Below are 19,939 nucleotides of genomic sequence, written 5' to 3'. Positions count from 1 at the left end.
TATAAAAATGATTTGGAATTCGTGAGAAGTAGACAGAATTTTTGTTTGCAGACTAGAAGATTCTTCTACCGACAAATTTGCGCCAACAGTTTTTAACAAGTAAGCGCAACATTGAAACCTGTCGCAAAATTTGCATACTTTCGAAAAGTAAGTTTTTCAGTCATTCCTCATTATGTCATCAATTAAACTAAATGAAGGAATGGATCCTCCCCCGCCTTACCACTGACTCCTACTCTTCATTACAAATTGTACTTGGTTTAATCAAAATTATTTGGCTCTTAATGCAATGCTGGGACACTACTAAGAAAATTGACACAAATTATTTCAAATATCAGAGAAAAGCCTGTAAACCACTACCATTGAGTTACGTCGGGTACGCCATCAGCGACACCATCCGCTACATAATATTTTCAAAAATTTCCTTTTTTAAGACAGTTCCTCAGAAGTCACCTCTAAAAGCTTAATTCACTGATTTGTAAGAATACATTCAACAGATAGATACTTTCAATGCCCTCCATTATCGATCGGTAAAGAGGACAGAATTGTCAGCAACAACGAATGTTATGTTTCGTGTATTCCCGCCAGTTTGACGTTCTTTGATATACGTTCAGGAACACCATTTTGATATATCTCATTTAAAACATAAATACAACAAATGTGTGAAATAATCATTGAATTTATTTGAAACTGATTCGTTTTTAGAAGCATCTATTGTCCTGATGTATAATAATTTAACATCATTCCATCGACTCGAGTACTTATTCTTTATCAATAACTTGTAATTTGGCTAATTTATTTTTAAATTAAATAAAATCAACCAAGTTGTGTCATATGTTTCCTCACGGTGCAGAGTCCTTTTCAGTTGAGCTGAAAAATCAGAACCGATGATGATCACTCCATTTCAGACATGGTAGAGCCGTAGAATCGGGTTTTTCTATACATTACGCAAAACATTTCAGACATGGTAGAGCCGGAACTGGAAATACGGTTGATAAGTTTTTAAAAAGGTAAAATTTCTAGATTTCCTGCATCTTTCATATGAGGAATTAAATTCATACAGTGAAAAACATGCAAATCTCATACCTAGTAAAGCATGGCTTGGTTAACTTCGACAACCTTTCCGTTGGACTAATTGCGCACTATTCTGACATTTTTGAATCTAATCGGGTTTTTCTATACATTACGCAAATGTTTTGACAAAACATGTGCTATTTGTGTTACAGTCTATATTTCAGAAGAAATCAAGCACATCTAATGAACCAATCATTAGTCCAAATGCTCCTGATAAGGCAAAGGAAGCATTTGTTAGAAGGTTCTTGCTATGTCTCAATTTAATCTATTATCTTCTACTAATCCTTCATAGATCATGCCTTCCGATTCTTTATCTCCCTCTTCCATTTTCACTCGCACATCTTTTATTTTTGATCAGATTAAATTTTGACGAGAATCATTGTAAGATATTTGCGTTTGCAAAAAATCACAAGATTCTTTTTCGAAGCATCAGTACCACCTAGAAAAGTTTCAATTCTAAGCTATCATGCTCATAATTCAGATTGCAAAATAGATTTCTTCTTTAGCGCATTATCTTATTTATGAAGTATTTTTGACTATGAATTAGTATTATGTAACGAAAATAAGGAAATAGGTAAAACCATTTAGATTAATTGTACAACTTCATAAATACCATATGCCATTTGCAGGAACGCAAACATCTTCGATGATTTATCAACAAAATAACGAGTTTTGAACAATTTTACTAAATTAATCCAATCTGTCAATGTCTTACAATGAGATTGCGGGATTCATATTTACGAGATCTTAAGATGAAGGCTTTCAGAGATTGGTAAAGACTAATGTTGCTTTCAATTTAGAGAGCTTATTGAATTAGAGAATTGCATGTTCTCTAACTTATAAACATTTTGTTGTCTTCAAGATTAAATCAAATAAACCCTTTTTTTTCAGCTTTTTATTTTAAAGCGTCGAACATCACAAGAAGTTGTAGACGTCGTATCCGTATCGTACGTACATTTTGTCAGTGTGCAAGAAATTATCATTTTCTAATTTTTTGGATACTTGTAGGACACATCGACAGCGAAGCAACTGTGTTCAGAAGAATCTCGAAAACAAGTAAGAGAGAAAGAGAAGACAGTGGACACGAAGCGTTTACTTTTTGTAACTTATTAGACATACCGAAGAAAAAAAAACAAAAGCTGAAGTGTCGCAACTTCTTTTTCAATGACAAATGGCAATAAGCGAAAATGATGTTTTACTAAATTATCTTTAACTTCTCTTCACTTGTTTATTCCAAAATTTTAATTTTTCCTCAAAAGCAAGTCTCATCGTTACGGTCTTCTACCACACATATCTCTGAGCTGAAAACCCCACAGAAATGGAGCACCTTTTTTCTGTCAGAATATTTCTTTAAAACAATACATAGAGATTGGGACTGTTTAGTGAGATTTAAAGATGGAACGGAACCTCTCTGTCACCAGCGATATGAACTATTTTGATACAATGGCAGTATCCGTATATCAAAGAAAGGATCCGGCGAGCTAGAGAGATCGAAACAACCGACTAAGGTAGCAACATTAGAGACGAAAAATGCTATAGAAAGTTTAACAAAATAAGCGCTACCACCGAAAAAATATTTCTTTCTTCTTCCTTTCCTACAGTTGAACCGGTTACTTGATGATCCTACCCTTCGTCCACTCCAAGTAGTCACTCTCATTACTTACAAAACTGAAAGCATCGACAGTTGATTAATGCTATAGGAGTTTTTCCAGATTTTGGAGTGTGTGCTATTAATGGTCTATCACTTCCACTGTATATGGAAGTGATAAACCATTAATAGCACGCATGAAACTCCTTTACTTAAGTAAACCGGAACACCCAGAAACAGCATTTTTCATTGACAAGCATTGCAAATATACAGCAATAATGAATTGATGTTGGAATATTTGAAAAATATAGCATCAAATAAATTTACCGCAAATGTTTAAAGCGTGGCTTGGTGTACGTGGCGTTGTTTGCGTTGGTGTATTAGCGATGGTGTATCAGGTGTATCGACAGTAAGTATTAATATTTCAAGAGATTATGTCATTCGAGCTGGTTGTTTCAAAAAGTACATTTCGAAATCAAGATCAATTTAAAATTTTACGTAATTCCAATTAACTGAGGCAACTCCTGAGATATTATTTTTCTGCATAACAGTGTTACCACCTCAATTAATTACAGCAATCATTATTGCAAAGTGATTTTTGACTGCGAATCGGTTGTAGCATTTATTGCGAAAAGTGGAAGAAAGCGACATACACAACAAAAAGACTCAGCGGTGAATGGACCAGAATCCGTAATTACCTTACCATAAGACACTTCGAAACGAAAAGAAGATGAAATTAAGGTAGATCCATTGATCAACATCTAGTACGGGATTAGTTGCTTTCAGCAAAAGTAGAACAAATTCATGTTTATATTTCTAGGTTTCTTGAGGATGTTTTACGTTTAGTTCCTCTCTTCTTCTTTTACAGTTTGGTTTTGTTCCGTGTGTTCCGTGTATTGAGGCAATTTGCATCGAAGCCTTGAGGGGTTTTTCTTTTGGAATAACAAGCCTAACATCACATTTTGAGATGAGATTAGGGATACGTCTAGATTCCACACTTAATACTTTCTACCATTATATAATTGAGATATCGACTTAACACTTATTATTCTTCCCATGAATAATATCTTCTGATCATTCAAAAAACATAACCTTGAAAAGAGTACTCATGCTTTCAGAGCAAAATCTAATCGAAAAATACAATGAAACTATATGGAAATTCATTTTTAGATGTAAACTAAAGATAAATGCGTGATATCAAGAATTTCTGTGAAGAGTTTACAATATATCCAAAGGATTAATAAGAGTACGAAAAAGTATATGACACGTGGAAAGTTTCAAACTTATTTGTTGATGCAAAATATTTCGCTAGGGATTGTCTCAGCTTAAAGGCATATGTTTCTATGTTTGCAATGAATGTTATTTGTGTGTTTATTATTTAAGAAACACATATTTTATTATTAAATAAAACAAAAATTTCGAACGAATGGAGTGAAATATCTAGTTCAAGAAGACTTATTCAGTGTTGCTTTGAACAATAACGCGACATCCAATCAAAATTCCAATCTTCCTGAAAAAAGTGATAACTACTAATATATACCAACAAATATTCGGGAATCCACTTTCCGTCTAATGAATATTGAAGAATTTCTTTGAAATTCTTAACTTTCCATAGTATTTTTGCAGTGCAATTTCTTGAAAAGTTTAGAAAAATCATATGAATGATCCGTTAAATTGGTGAAAAAGATGTTGGTTGAACACAACAAGCAATACTTTATAGGTCAACGAATTGAATAAGTCGCGGAAGAGTTGCCGAATAAACAAATAATCAGGTTTATCTTCAAATTTCAAGGTACGGCAGTAATTGAGCACTGTTGCGAACTCAGTCGGCAATCCATGACAAAGAGTCTGCAGCAAATGGAATGAGAGATAATCGAATGTAGCTTTTAACATTCGATTCCAAAAGAACGGGTAATTGAATATTGTGGAGATGATTCTTCCACTATTATAGATGGCCAATAAAAGTTTGTAACCTGATTAGACATTGATATAATTTGAACAGTTTGTCAGGAATAACTTTTAATGAATTTCACAAAGTAAATCTTAACTGACATTTAGCAGATGCTGATTTCAACCTCGATGTTTAAGGAAAAACTAACCTCTATTGAAGTCGATGTTTTGATTTTCAAAACCTGTTCAAGTTCGTTCGAGTTTCCATATATTTGCCAAGGCAAATTCCCTCTGAAGCTGTTTCTACACAAAAACAGAAAGGAAAATATTTTGCAATAATTTCGAGTTCACTGATTAACTTACTTGAGAAAATATAAAAGTATATATATATAAGATTCTAGATCATCTCGTCTGGATGCAACTGTGCCTAAATGTCTGTTAAGAGATGCAAAATAAGATGAACCAAAAAATTCCTGAAATTATAGAGCATGATAATTTTTCTTAAATTCTCAGAATCAAATAACATTTAAACGTCCTTTAAAACTAACCTTCAAAGAGTTCATAACTTTACGAAAGATGCTACAACTATTAACCTACTATATTCTCTCCATACGGAATATGTTTGCGACATCCACCAGAGATTTTAATATATTTCGATGCCAATTTCATAGTTACTAAGTAAACTTTAGCGATATTCTCTTCGATCCCCACCACAAAAGTATCTGACTGAAAAACTTATTACACTTATCTTGATATGAGTATTATTGCGGAATAAATGACCATAACCGAAAGTGTAACTTGATAAATTGATTTTAAAAGCACAAAAGCACCTTTGAGTCAACAACTGCTCGGTTCACCAGTCATTCGATTCATCAGTCATTTTTTAATAACGGCGATAACAAATTACTTTGGTCATTGTTTCACGGAAAGAAAAAAGTGGTTCTATCTCTCACAAAGTTAAGTCATATTTAAGTCAAGAATCATAATAAAGAGTAGCTATTTAGGATTAAAAAAGTCATACAGTAAGATCGCGATGAACATAACCCGCATCGTGGAGAGTCTGTATTCGATCTAACATTTGATCAGCAAGCATTAGAACTGTTTTCAAACTAAATCGTCGGTTGCAGTAGATGAAAAGCTCTTCCAGTGCAGGACCAGTGAGATCCATAACCATTGCCTTGCATCCATCAACTCTTCCAAACCTGAAAAAAGCAATGATATTTACTAATCACATTCAGATCCTATTTCATACTTAATATGTTTTTTTTCATTATGGACGGAAACTAACCATATCTGCATCCGTTACCTTCAGTGTGAAGCACCAATATCTTTGATACATACTACTCGTTACTTCACTATTGAGAAGGATGAGTAAGCATGTATCAAGTCGCTGTTACAATACGTATTATGCGCCTTTTAATGATAACAGGTGGAGATGACGGAATGCTGAATGGTAGTAATTTCATCAGTACCATATCAAGTGATTGCTAACAGAGAGAAAAAGTGGAGAGTGCTTGAAACGAAAACGGAGAAAGATGAAATGAAGAATTTTGGTGATTCCGTGAGCATGAAATATAGTTCATATGCAGGGAAGTTAAAATACTTAAAAATGAATCTCCTGAATGGCAAGTCATATGTAACATTACTCCTAATCTATGCCAAACTAGTTCAAATTTAAAATCTCACCAGTAAACATGTGGTGTTCCTCTCCCGTGAAGATTTCTGTAAACAGCATGCTCCTGTTCCAAATTATTCCTTTCTCCCTTGTTGTACTGTAATTACAATATGAAGAAACAATGCATCTACTCATACAATGTAGTTTACTTTCAATAGAATAATTAGAAATCTTTCTTAATAATCAATCATGAGAATGAAAATTTGAAAGAAAAAAGTGGAAATTAAGCTTTCAACACATCAACTGATAGCAGGTGAGACGAGTCCAACGTCAAGAAAGGCCAAGGAAAAGTTAAGAAGTATTATTTATAGCAAATATAAAAGCAAACAACGACCAGATGCGGAAAAAAGGAAAAACAAAGTTGAATTTATAACTGAACACCTGGTAACCATCAAGAAGTCTTCAAAATTAAACTTCAAAATCAAACAACTAAACTAACATCCCATAGGTAGAGATCTTATAGGTTGTGATAGAGATCAGGTCATGAAAATTCGAGTAAGAGTGGATAAAGATGTCATCTGTTTCATTCCATGCCTTTACTGATTAAAATTTTAGTACTAATATTTGTATTCAATAGCTTAACAAAGAATATATTTATGACATTACTACTCAATTATTTACGTGAATTTTACAGTGGAATATCATATCTGCAATTCAGACCGCAATGGTTGACGTAGTTGCAAACGATGCCGCAAGCAATACTTTAAATCTTTATCAGTAGTTCCATTAAGAAATATCAAAACATCTGGAGTGATCTCTAGGTGCTAATTATCTCATTATTAGCACTTACGAAATTACTTCAGTATAAATCTCAAATCTCATAAGTGCTAATTACAAATTTCATACGTGCTAATTATTTAATTGCACTTGTCTTCAAAAAGTGATCAAAGTAAAATAAGCTACAATGTTCATTCACAGGGTTAAGCATTCATTATATTTTGATGAAGATTAGAAAAACATAAATGAATCAGGAATGTTTCTCCACACTGTGATAAAACGCAACACTCAATCGCAAAATTTTCCTTTACTCATCTAAGTCTCAATAAATGGTCAAACTACTGTTGCACCAACATGTTCATAGATAGCCTGAGAGTATCACGACCATCAAGATAGTTCCTATTCAAATGTTTTCCACTTACAAATGAAACCTATTCTTTAAAAATCTTGTATAGCTTTGGAAACATTCAGTCTCTTAAGCATCAAATCGAAGAATTCAATGTCTTTTTCAGCGACAAGGAGGAACTCTCCCATTCAATACATCCGATATATCAAGTTTTTTAATACATTGAAGAAGTTAGTGATTCTACCAAGTCAGACGTAATCACTATTTGTTCCCACCAAACTTGCAGCCAGAAGTGGCACGATCATAATGTATCTGAAGCATACTGCTTCTTGTATGTCCTCACATGTTGTGATCTTCAACCGGAAATTTCAATAAAGTTAAAAGCAATTGTTAGGACTAGCTCAACTGCATCTTCTTAATTGTCTTATTAAAGTTTCCACGATAAAAACAAAAAGTCATCATAATTATTTCGTAGATCCTTTGGCAATTATCATGCCGCCTTCTGTGTGTGGACAAAATCCAACAAAAGGCATTATTTTATCAGAATAACGTATTACGGTAAAAATATTGTCTTGTGTTTTAATATTATCATTAATGTGATTACCACTAATTTGCTGACTTAATTACTATTCTGTAATAAAACTATTCTGTAATAAAAGTAAACTATTAAGATAGCCTCATTCAAAAGCAAAACTATTTGACGACTACCAAATTGATTTACTGCCAGTTGGTTATGATTTATTTGTGGAGTTTTGGAGATTAGTGAATTGTTTCTTTCTATTATGTTTTATTCTCCTACTTGAAACACGAATCAAAGTCGAGTGTTATCAGCTACCTGACCTGCTGCTTCGGTCCGTCTTTTGTTGAAAATTTCTTCCACTTTCACGGCCACATAACGTCCATCAGAATGACGTATGCCAACGAAAACCTTCTTAGATCTTTGCTCATTCAATAAACGAAACTCCCCATAACTTGCATAAAAACTATCATTTCTTAGGGCAACTTCCATTAGAGACACGAGTAGACTTCAGAACTGAAAGTGTGTGAACCGTAAATTTTGAAAGTAAAACAAATCATTTGTATTGCAGTAGAAGCTCATATATTAACGCACTCTGTTGTAATGGAAGTTCCGTTAACCGCCGCATATCCTTGAAATGAACTTATTATTACCTAACTTATCCCTTAATGTAATTTATCTCTTAACTTGGCAGCTTATCTCTTAATGTTCCATAGAGAAATACAACTTTTGATTCCGAGTATTTTTATTAATATGAGTAGAAAATTCCCCGTCAGCTACCGTTTCTTTAACAACAGTCATTAAACCGACACTTTAACACTAGGCAAATACATAGCCCAGACCACAATGCCAACTTTACAAGTTATGTGAGATAACTGCAAAAAGACCGGGCTAAACACTCATCAACTTTTGGAAAATTCCTACACATTTTGTGTACATTATAAAACGTCCTACATTATTACTTATCACCACTTTGTTACACCCTATGCGAGCTCAGGATCCCAACCGGTGAATAATCCCGACATCAACCACACCTATAAACCAATGAGTAATTAAATAACGCTGATTGTGCTGAACCCTATTACTTCAGCATAAAAAAATGAGTTATATTTTACACTTTTTATAAGGCAATTAATAAACTTTCCACATACTGACATGCTCCATCCGACGAAAAATTAAAACAGATAGGGTGCTGACATCTCCCCAATTATAACACATACGATAAATGAAGTTTTCTTTGTTTTTCAAATAAACACGAATAACTCTACCTGCATACAAAAACTGTCTTAATGCTAATTTCCGGTTATTTCAGCTGACTGTGAAAGAATCTTACATTATCCTCTCTTGGTCAAATAAAATTTGAAAAAAAAAAACAAGACATTTCTTGACGCTGGTTATATAATGGAAGCACACACATTCTGTACATGATCATGATATTCAATAAATTTTTTTAGATCAAATTTAATTCTTGTTACAAAAGAAATTTTGAGTTGTTACCTAAGCTAATCATCACATTGTACATGTCTTAAATAAGTGATATCTGTAGCTCAACCGAAAACGCCACTTTGTACCAAGCAGAAAATCTAATTTAAGCCTTTGAACAAATAAAAGTCTCTTATAAAATTGTAATACATCCAGTTGAAGCAATCCCTCAACAAGTCAACAGAAGTCTGACCATCACTGCACTCGCAGAATCAAATTTACAGATTGGTCCTAATTTTCTGGAAGTACTTACATTCTGTGCTCCTGAAATTATTGGAGTGATATCTTTATAAAATCATCAGATGTTACTCTTGATTCTAGCAATGAAACACTAGGAGAAAAAACGACAGAACTTCTGCGAGAACTTTAGATAAAATCATGTGAAAACACTTTTCAATCAATAACTGGACATTTGCAATAATTGTGGTGCTTCCAGCAATTGACACGTTTTCTCTCAGACACCCGGAGCAGTGCCCGATTGCGCGCCACCTTGTCCCGAACCAGCCAATGCAAGTGTTGCTGCTGTATGCTGCGCCGCTTTCTGTTTCAGCATCGTCCAATCAAATGTATAATCATACTGCAAATAATGACGCTTTGTATTCGATTTCAATTCAGTCGTTGAGATAAAAATAATTCCATTTCTCAGAAAAGGACGAAGGTTGAATCGTTCTTCACCCTTAGAAAATATGAAATCATACAATAGACTTCAAAGCAGGAAAGACTTTCAATAATCACAACCTAGAGAAAAATCATTCTACTGTATTCCCAGTGTACCCCATTCTACTGTATTTTTGCTGCATTCCATTTTATTGCATAAAAGCCATTCTATGTATTCTGCCTTTGCAGGCAGTTTTGTAAGAGAAACTTAAATCTTTTAATTACCTGATGATTCAAAGTTCTAAACAAAATGCGGAACAACTGCCGTAAATACATGTAATCCGGTGCTTCATCGAATCGCAGACCGCGAGTATAATTTAAATACATTGCAAATTCGGCCGGAAATCCTTTGCATAATACCTACAACTAACAGAAATACTTAGATCTCCTTTATCCAATTAATTCGTTGGTGTGAAGATGCAATAGTCAAATAATTTGTCGAACATATAACCACTGTGTATTTACCTCAACGGGTGTAGACATTTTCTTTTCGCTGATTTTTTCATACTTTTGTTTCTTTGTTGCAGCTTTCAAGCCTTGCCATGGAAGTGTTCCTCTAGAAAAACAGTTTTGAAACTTTTGATTTCAACAAATAGTTCTTTTAACAACATTCGGTAATCAAAGAAAAGCGTTATACAGATTTGAATCTTAACTAACTTATTGAAATACATCAGAACATATCCAAGCGATTCCATATCATCTCGTCGTGACTGCTCAATCCCCAAATGTGCATTGATTGATGCATATCGAGCTGTTCCCGTCAAATTCTGAATTTATCATTCGGTTGATTCAACTATCCCTTTTTAGACAGAAAATATAAAATAATGAAAGTTTGGTCAAAAAATATTTTCAATAAAGAATTCCTGCATCTTCTCGAATTATAATTCTGTACCTTATCTTCTCGATACGGGATATGTGCTCGCGTACGTGAGTCGCGATATTTTTTAGCCAAACCGAAATCAATTAAAAATAATTTATTGCAATGTCGTCCTATACCCATCATGAAATTATCAGGCTGAAATCACACAAATAAGAACTATTCTAACAAAACTAATATAACTAACAAATATAACGATTAAAAGGTCCTAGATGATTACATAGTTTCAAATCAGCGCCTTATCGTCTCGATAGTTAAGGCAATTAACTTCCGCCACAAGAAAGGTCTATTAAACAACCTAGAATTCATACTTCCACCGAGAGTAACATTTCAAGATGGTATTTATAGGTATGTTAAGGTAACTAACTTTTCCGTTTGTTGCAAGAAAGAAAGTTGCGTGTCTTAATGAAGTTCCAAGCTATGCTAATGATGGCATATGTCTCCGGTAGGGTCTCCCATGCCAAAAAGATATCAACCAAAGATCAGACGAAGTGTGTCCACGGACAAGATGGATGGGCTCGCTAGCTACCCGGTAATCATCTCAGAAGAAGGACAACTCCAACCTCAAACTCGGGCAGATGGAACTCGCTTACTAATCTCCGAGTAAAAGGTGAAGCCAGTTCCACATCAGCACAGCTACTAGTTACTTAGAAGTTAGCCTCAGTTAAAAAAATTTACCGTGTAGGTTGGAAAAATATACCCACATTTGTAGCGTTTGAAACAAGCGTGGATAGAGTTCTTCCCAAAGCCTGGCCATGATGATAAAATTAACTCAACAACTTCATGCTCATCCGCTTTTTCTATTTTTATTTTGCTAAGATCAAAACGTCCTGTAATATTTTTGCTCACCCGCAATTTCGGTCAGAAGCACAAAAGACGCTATTGTTCTGACTCTTCAGAAATAAACGCTCACTGAAAGAGATCTCTCGTAAAAAAAGCAGACCAAAATTGATCGAATATCTCCAGTAACTTGCCTTGATGTCCCTATGAATGAAGTTTTTAACATGAACATATTCAATGCGTCCAATCATTTGATCCGCTAGCATTAGCACGGTTTTCATAGTAAAACGACGGCTGCAAAAGTTGAAAAGGTCCTCTAATGAAGGACCTAATAAGTCCATCACCAGAACATTGTATTCCCGTTCCGTACCGTACCTAAAAACTGTGATAGAAATACCTCCCAAAGGTCGATAAGCTGTTCTAAAAATAAGACCTCGAAATGGGAAACCATCAAGTTTTCACTCAAAATTTGTCTTGACATTTCAAGAAATTGAATTTCGAAATATGCTTCCTCGAATCAAACAATCCACTAGCATCAATATAATTTTAATATCAAAGCATTCTCGCAATATTGACTGAAAGAATATTTACGCAACAGATTCTAATACTGATGGTTACTATTAAGTGCCTCACCAACTGGTGTAGATATAACAGTAATTTTCCAAAGAACTAGGAAAGATTCTATAGTATACTAAAATAAGTGAAATAGGATAACCAATTTCTGATCACTTCTCATTAGGTGATAGCAATAACATAATTTCACGAGGAATTATTATTTAAAAAAAATGAAACAAAGGTATACAAAATAAAGTATCGACTTTTACTGCCTTGATATTTAAATTCCGTAAAAATATAATACGCACCCAACATAACTAAGACAAAACAAAGAGCCTACCATCGTATATGTGGTATACCAACTCCACCCTGCAGAATTTTATATACTTTGCTTTCGTAAAGCAGCTGTGGATGACGAGCCTGCAAATTGCTTTTTTTAAAAAACCTTCGAAATTCCAGAAATTTTCTTTTTAAACCCACACTTTTTTGAAAGATATCATTGTTCTCCAATGCCGTACTTAAATCTAGTACAGGTAATTTTAAACAACCTTGCTAGATTCCATTTTAACAGCAACTTCTTCACCATTCGTGATGTTTATAGCCAAATATATGTCACCAAACGAGCCGGAACCTATCTTGCGGATTAGTTTATATTTTGTTGCAACAATGAAATCACGTGAATTGGTAGCAACGCCCGCCATTTTCGGGCCTAAAATGGTTCAAATTTTTGTCTAAACCCGAATGCATTCCAGGCGGAAATCATTTTTGCATTACACATGAAAGTCAAGATCTTACCGATTTCAAGGCGCTAAAAATCTAACAAAACTCCCATGATAAGTGGATCTAAACTTTAAATAATTTTATTCGACGTAAAAAACTTGTTTTTTTTTTTGTATTTGACCTGTGAGAATTTCAGGAAAGTTCATATTAGTGATCTTGATGCAGTTAGCTTACCCACAATGTAAATTTCTAATCATCACTCCATATATCTTCATGAAAAATATCGCTCAATCATCTAACTTGGCAGTAGTACGAGCTCCTAGCTAAAAAGAAAACCATATCTTACCTTATACACAGGGAAAAAAGTAACAACTAAAAAAAGTGCTAGGTAAAGAAGATTGTGGTCTATCCTTCCTCGTATTGAGAAATAAAAATCTATTGCAGTATTGTAACGCTCACTATCTTTATGCATAACATGCAGGAACATACCTATTTCTGTATTTCACAGTAAAAATGTTTTGGACATCAACTATCTGCCTCATCTATTCCCTTTCTTCTTACAGTTCAAAAAAGATCAAAGTTATGGAAATTTCGAAACTTATTAATCTCACTTAAAAAGTTATAAAGGGCAACTCCCTCTCACTAATAGCAACGTCAATTAGTCACACAGTCAAGAAAGATGCCTTTCTTATAAGTATCAAAATCAGATATTCTCTATAAAAAATCGATGAAAAGGATAATTGAAGCTATACAAACAATGTATCTCCTCAATTCTTCTATGACGCAGTATTACGATTCACATTATCCACCAAGTAACGACAGCGCTCCGATCTGAATTTCCCACGACTTACTCTCCCAACCACTCCAAAGATCCCAAACTGTAACACAACCAACTCAATAACATCGACAATTCTTAACGCGCAACGCAACCGCAGCGCAGCGTAGCATGCAACGAGCAGTGGAAACATAGAAGGTGTCGCGATGTTTCGGGGGAGGGGAAAAAGTTCAATCTCTGGTCTACCGGCACTCTTCGGGTATATCCGTCCTACTACGATGGATTTACTGAATTAAAATCGATGTCTAAATTTCTCCCTTTTCAGCTTTGCAGTGGCAGGATTACAGGATGTCTTCTGCATTCTCGTCATCCTGTCGTGCCACCAAAGGAAGTGCAGCTTACTATGACTGATAAGTTTATTCCTCGGCTGATAAGCAATGAGATTTCTGACTTTAATATGCTTCATCCAAGCTTGATGTACTTGCAATAAGTGCCGATACTAACATAGCAGGGTGAGTGTCAGTCTACAGCGCACTCGAGCTACTCTGGAATCGAACAAGCTCTAATTTTTATAACGGGAGGTGCTAAGCAGTAAGGTTCCTTTTTATTCACAGAGGCCATTCGCATACATTTCACGATTCCCAATGGCAATAAGATATTAGGTGCAAGAATGTAAGCTATCCGCCTCACTACTTTCTGATTTTTTCACATCATTCAGAGCCGTCCTCGACATCTATACCTGGCATTTTCATAACCTCAATATAGCCTCCAGTTCGTAGGTATTGTAAAAATTTATAGTTGCTTCATCAGATGCGAACAGTAACATTGGCTACTCAAGTGAGCGCATGGGACACCTCGGAAAAATTGCGCAACAGAATTACTTCTAGAATCATTAATAGGCTTAATGCAAAGTCTGTGCATATTCGCAGAGGATTATATCTCATGGTTATGCCGTTCGGTTGCACGCAGAAAGGCCTTCCATTTTGTCTGTGGCAGATTTTACAAGTATGGTAAATCTAGAGATATTTGGACAAGTTCAAATTTGCAACTCCAATCAAAGAAAGGATGGTTGTAAGTAATACACAAAGAAAATTTCTCGTTTTTTGCTCTTTTATGAATATATGTTCTATAAAGAAATACAGTCATGAAGTCTGAATCAATAAAAATGATCAGTGAGAAAACAGTGAGATTATCCATTCTAATCTTTGTTTATTTATAATTTTGGATTATCTTTTACGAAAAGTTATTATTCCCAGTACAACTTCGATTTATATTCTTGTGAGCGAAATTCCGGACAGTGGTTATGTAGGAGAATACAGAGACTGAATCTGTGGTCAGAGAATGACAAAAAGCAATACATTTTGAAAGCACGCCCGTAAAATGAATGAGATAAATGATAAAACAAAGATCGTAATCATCACTACTTTCTGGTCCATATAAAGTGATCAACAAAAAGCCGAGGTAGAGAAAGATAATATAACATAAAGAACTTGGTGCCCAAAACTGTTCAACAACCGTAATTGATAATTCTGCTACAACGTAGTTCATTGCAAAGGATTAATCAGTTAAGCAGAAACTCATGAGACATCCAACACTTTAGAGAAACACCTAAAGTTTCAGAGAAATACCTATTGCTACATGCAGATTTTGTAATCTCCTTTCATTCCATATTGTACTATTTCCTTGCAGTACAGAGTTAAATTTTTTTTCTTTTTGTTTGTTTAACTGGTACAGGTTTTCAACTTCAATGTTGCTTGGATCGACGCCAAATTTCAGAAAGGCATTCTTAACAAACAAATATAGTTAACCCATCACATGACTTCTTGAAAAATTAAATACAAAACACATAGAAACTTGATCCTTAAGCACTTAAAATTAGCATGAATTTAGTCGGAAAAACAATACGATGACAAAAACTGAAGAGAAAATTCAACAGAAATATATCTTGCAAATCAGCTGAGTCCAATTTTTTAAATTGTCTGCTATTTCCCCGCTTGTATACTCTTCTTCGGCGACCCGTTTGCAAAATGAGCCGAAGAAATCGTATTCTGTACTGTCTTCTGCTTGAATGTTTTCCAATCATATGCGAAATCGTACTGAAATAAACGACGAAGGCGGACTGTCTGTTGATAATTAGGAGAAAAATCTCATTTTTCCGAATAAAAATGACGAAAAAAGCACTTAGAAATGAAGACACAAAAAAGGACGGAATGTGAAACAATGCCCGATATCACTTACTTGATAATTTAGTTTGTCAAACAAATTGCGAAATAGCCGTGTAAGATACACATAATCCGGAGCTTCATCAAAGCGTAATCCATGGCAATGATGAAAATACATCGCAAATTCGGTTGGAAAGCTTTTGCAAAGAAGCTAAAAAACAATTCAGAAGTCTCAGAATATTCCGCGATATTTTAATTCTTTACTATGTTAAAAATTAAACATCAGGATCAAAAAGCAACTAGGTCGTTCGTGAAATACATATTCCAATCAGATTTATTTCAAGTCATAACGATGTAACTTTTTAAAGAAAGTTAGTGATGAATATCAGTTTGCTTAATTTACCTACTGGGAAGTCATCAATGATTCGAGCCCTTCAACTTTAAGAAACTGCTCAATTTTGATATTACTTATCAACTATTATTCCCGCACTATAATAAGATGTTAGGTAACATATCATGGGAGTAAGGAACAATGATGTAAATTAAAATAGACAACTGCCTCAATGGACGTAGCCATTTTCTTTTCACATATTTTCTCGTATTTCTGCTTTTTCGTTACTGCTTTTAATCCTTGCCATGGCAAAGAACCCCTGAAGAAATGGAGATGATTCATAATTATTATATGAACTGAATGAGGAATATGAGGATGGACGAGAAAATCAGGTTTTTTTTCGGTTTTATTAACAGAAACTAAGGCTAAAAGGTATAAGTAATCTTAAGAGCTTTGAACCTGAAAAAAATGGACGAAAAAACACTACGAATTCTAATAGTAGTTACTTCAACAAACTTTTGGACATCGTTTTCGAAGCAATTAATGCAAACCTGTTGAAATACATAAGTACATAGCCGAGAGATTCTAAATCGTCCCTTCGTGACTGTTCAATTCCAAGATGGGCATTAATGGATGCATAACGTGCTGTCCCCGTCAGATTCTGAAACTAACTTCTCTCTGTCAAGGAAACAAAAATAACTGAAATTCAGCAAAGTAATTTTCACCACACCAACCTTGTTTTCGCAATAAGGAATATGTGCACGAGTGTGGGAATCGCGATATTTCTTCGCTAAGCCGAAGTCAATCAAAAATACTTTGTTATAGTAGCGACCACTACCCATTAAGAAATTGTCGGGCTGAAAATATATGTATCTATAACACGAAGTGGTAAAGTATACAGATTCTTCAGTGAAAGACATCGTCCGTCCTATACGTAATAATGAATAGCAAACTAAAACCAAACCATAGCGATTGCACATATCAGTTAGGGCTTTCTCGTTAAGAAACATATCGTCAGTCGGACTATCTGACATTTATCACGATAATCTAAATCTTTATATACGTCCTTAGCAAACAAACAAAAAGCAAGGGAAAAGAAAATAAGTTAAAAAACCTTTATGTCCCGATGTATGAAATTTTTGGTGTGTACAAACTGGATACGTCCTATCATTTCATTAGCGAGCATCAGAACAGTCTTCATTGTGAATCGGCGATTACAATAATTAAACAGATCTTCAAGAGACGGACCCAATAAATCCATTACTAATAGGTTGTAATTATTCTCACTGCCATACCTGCATAACCAAAAATAACAGGTGTTTTTACGTATCATTCTAAACTTCTTAAGCAAAACGAGAAAATTTCTTCTATCCAGATTAACATTTCAGTATATGCTTCATTTATAAGACGTAATTAACTAATTTCAAGTTCCGTATACTCTCAATCAATTCCAACCCACTTGCGACTGAAACTTTTGCATTCTCTACAAAAATAGAAAGAAATGTTGGCTTCTCAAACAAACACTGCCAAGCAAGAAGGTTATATTATCACAAAATTTTTTCGCAGTGCTGAAATGTTTCAACTGAGATGTTATCGCCTAATCGTAGTGACACAGGGCTGAAATATGGTTTCTGCTGTTTTTGCCACTGCTTTCTTCATTTATTTCTGTTATTGCAGTTTATTTCCGTAGCAAGCAATTACTTTCACTAACCAAAAAAAAAGTCGTGCAATAAATACATGATGAAGTGAGAAACAGCCTAATGATGAAATTTCTATGGGTACAAAGAAATTTCGCCCAATATACATATTCATTCTGCAAAACGTTACTTAGGGGACATGCAAATGTTCCTTACCATCGTAATCGAGGGAAACCAAAACCTCCGCGCAAAATTTTATAAATTCGGCTTTCATAGAGGAGTTGTGGATGACGAGCCTGCAAACATTTTTCTATCGGTGTTAGAATGAAAATATTACCTAAATGACAGTGGAAGAAGTTTAATAATTATTGACAACCTTTCTTTGGAATAACTACTTAACTCTTCAATAAACTATTCAAACTAAATCAAAGCTTCTTTGAAAGCTTCGGGGGCGAAAGACAATACAGCAGTTTTGGTCCCTAGATTTTAATACTATTTCTTGCTTATCTCTGACCTCTGAATAATCTTATATCAGAACTTTTCTCAGTAAAATGATACAATACATCAACGAACACTTTTAATCTTTGTGATTCTAAAAAATTTGGAAAAAACCTTGGTAGATTCAAGCTTCACAGCTACTTCTTCTCCAGTAGCAATAACGACAGCCAGATAAATATCTCCAAAAGACCCGGCACCAATTTTCCGATGCAGTTTATACTTGGAGGCAATGACACGATCGTCTAGAGTAATCGTTATTCCCGCAGCAGTTTGCGGTAAGTTAGAAGTCGCCGCTGCTATTGCCATTACTACCTTCCTTTGCCTGCCAAAGATGTGAAGTAATTTCATGGTTAATAGTTTTTCACCAGAACGAAATGATGTCACTTTATCTTCCCCCAATGAAGTAGAGCAAATCGGAGACAAAGCACTATCCCTACAGAATAAGTAATTGATGGAACAGAAATGTCCACATGGAGAAACAGATCCTTGAGTTTCCTTTGGTTCATTTAGAATATTTAACCCGAAATATCTTGTTGAGACGATAGCACACATTTTTATAAATACCCCACAAGTTTTCTTTTGAAAGAAACCTCTTTTTTACTGAGAAAGAATTTCAGAGAAAATTTCAACTACAACTACAAAATTTCAACTACACACGTTCATTGCGCAGATTTCCTTTCTATCTTTCTTTGCTCCTAAAATTTTAGCTAAAGTTATTTCTGAGCAAATAAGACTAGAAGTGAAGAGCGATTGTGAGGGAACCTGGTAACAAATCCACTGCAGATAAATTATTACTACCTCCCTGAGCAGGTCATGTCGTAAGGGTAGAATTTCGGCCTCATTTAATGTCATGTTCATAGCCTCAAGATGGAATCCTTATCTTCTAACAAATGTCACGAAGGCACTATTCACCCAGAAGTAGCGAACAATTCAATCTTTTTCGAATACATGGGAAAGTTAAGATAGTACTATCAGCATGGAATCATATTATCAAAATTATTAGACTGGTAATTTCAATCAGGAAATATAAATGAGATCTTTGCCTCTTCGTAGGAAATATCTTAAAAGAGAGCTCTCAATAATAATCCGTTTACAAAAAATCAAAACTTAAATTTGATGAGAGCAAAATTATGCTATCAGTGCGACTAGTGAGAATTTCCTGATCATTACAAGTACCAAAAAAGTAGAATGAAACTTTAACCATTACTGTTTGTAGACTGAGTCCTCCCTTCATAATCTTCACACGATAAACCACTCTGGATTCTGGTGCTAGCAGCAACCACTTCTTGACATTTATCTATTACAAAATCGAAAGGAATTGTCGAAATTCTCGAAGATGCGTCGTCGGCCAACCTTTAATAGACAGTACAACGTCGTCGGCCAACCTTTAACAGACAGTACAACGTCGTCGGCCAACCTTTAATAGACAGTACAACCCAGATATGGTAGCATTAAAATCATTCCCTAACATATTATACGAAAGTTATCGGCTTCAAGTGGAGAATTTCACAAAGAACTAAAAAACAATCGTAAAAAGAGCAAGTCTCTTTTCAAATAATCAAATCAAGTGTTTAAATTTATTTCAAGTTCCCAGTAACTCTAATATTTCACCCGAAGTACACAATAAACATATATGCGTTTCCTTGGACCAGAGAGGAATT

At 34.6% G+C, this 19,939-nt stretch overlaps 5 protein-coding genes across 6 annotated transcripts; 2 read left to right on the top strand and 3 right to left on the bottom strand.

Annotated features, from left to right (window-relative positions):
* Nucleotides 1–961: 961 nt before the first annotated feature.
* On the top strand, nt 962–2,184 carry LOAG_01278 (hypothetical protein; the record flags this gene model as incomplete). Its single annotated transcript, XM_003136817.1, has 5 exons — nt 962–995; nt 1,061–1,167; nt 1,236–1,304; nt 1,963–2,022; nt 2,080–2,184. The coding sequence occupies 5 exons, from the start codon at nt 962–964 to the stop codon at nt 2,182–2,184; spliced, it is 375 nt and encodes a 124-aa protein (XP_003136865.1).
* Nucleotides 2,185–2,991: 807 nt separating this feature from the next.
* Nucleotides 2,992–3,367, top strand: LOAG_01277 (hypothetical protein; the record flags this gene model as incomplete). The annotated part of the gene is made up of 2 exons (XM_003136816.1): nt 2,992–3,068; nt 3,235–3,367. 2 exons carry the CDS (start codon nt 2,992–2,994, stop codon nt 3,365–3,367), a joined length of 210 nt encoding a protein of 69 aa, XP_003136864.1.
* Nucleotides 3,368–4,118: 751 nt separating this feature from the next.
* LOAG_01276 (serine/threonine protein kinase) lies at nt 4,119–8,296 on the bottom strand (the record flags this gene model as incomplete). The annotated part of the gene is made up of 8 exons (XM_003136815.1): nt 4,119–4,169; nt 4,373–4,507; nt 4,759–4,840; nt 4,913–5,022; nt 5,147–5,275; nt 5,571–5,751; nt 6,236–6,321; nt 8,123–8,296. The coding sequence occupies 8 exons, from the start codon at nt 8,294–8,296 to the stop codon at nt 4,119–4,121; spliced, it is 948 nt and encodes a 315-aa protein (XP_003136863.1).
* A 1,210-nt stretch (nt 8,297–9,506) lies between these two features.
* Nucleotides 9,507–12,870, bottom strand: LOAG_01275 (CK1/CK1/CK1-A protein kinase). The gene is made up of 8 exons (XM_003136814.2): nt 12,704–12,870; nt 12,496–12,575; nt 11,795–11,975; nt 10,836–10,958; nt 10,601–10,710; nt 10,409–10,499; nt 10,169–10,303; nt 9,507–9,863 (listed from the first exon to the last, which is right to left on the bottom strand). Exons 1-8 carry the CDS (start codon nt 12,854–12,856, stop codon nt 9,741–9,743), a joined length of 996 nt encoding a protein of 331 aa, XP_003136862.1. The 5' UTR covers nt 12,857–12,870; the 3' UTR covers nt 9,507–9,740.
* Nucleotides 12,871–15,632: 2,762 nt separating this feature from the next.
* On the bottom strand, nt 15,633–19,694 carry LOAG_01274 (the record flags this gene model as incomplete). Of its 2 annotated transcripts, none has more annotated exons than XM_020445690.1 (9): nt 19,486–19,694; nt 18,393–18,600; nt 17,997–18,076; nt 17,258–17,438; nt 16,878–17,000; nt 16,695–16,804; nt 16,372–16,462; nt 15,889–16,023; nt 15,633–15,746 (listed from the first exon to the last, which is right to left on the bottom strand). In XM_020445690.1, the coding sequence occupies exons 2-9, from the start codon at nt 18,582–18,584 to the stop codon at nt 15,633–15,635; spliced, it is 1,026 nt and encodes a 341-aa protein (XP_020303876.1). In that variant the 5' UTR covers nt 18,585–18,600; nt 19,486–19,694. The 2 variants fall into 2 exon arrangements, with proteins under 2 accessions (XP_020303876.1, XP_020307104.1); XM_020445691.1 differs by having other exon boundaries at nt 19,480–19,506.
* Between the last annotated feature and the right edge of the window lie 245 nt (nt 19,695–19,939).

The sequence above is a fragment of the Loa loa genome (genome assembly GCF_000183805.2).
Source record: "Loa loa unplaced genomic scaffold supercont3.15, whole genome shotgun sequence".
Lineage (NCBI taxonomy): Eukaryota > Metazoa > Nematoda > Chromadorea > Rhabditida > Onchocercidae > Loa > Loa loa.
The sequence above is the reverse complement of the archived record's forward strand: the minus strand, read 5'-3'. Positions and strand labels throughout refer to the sequence as shown.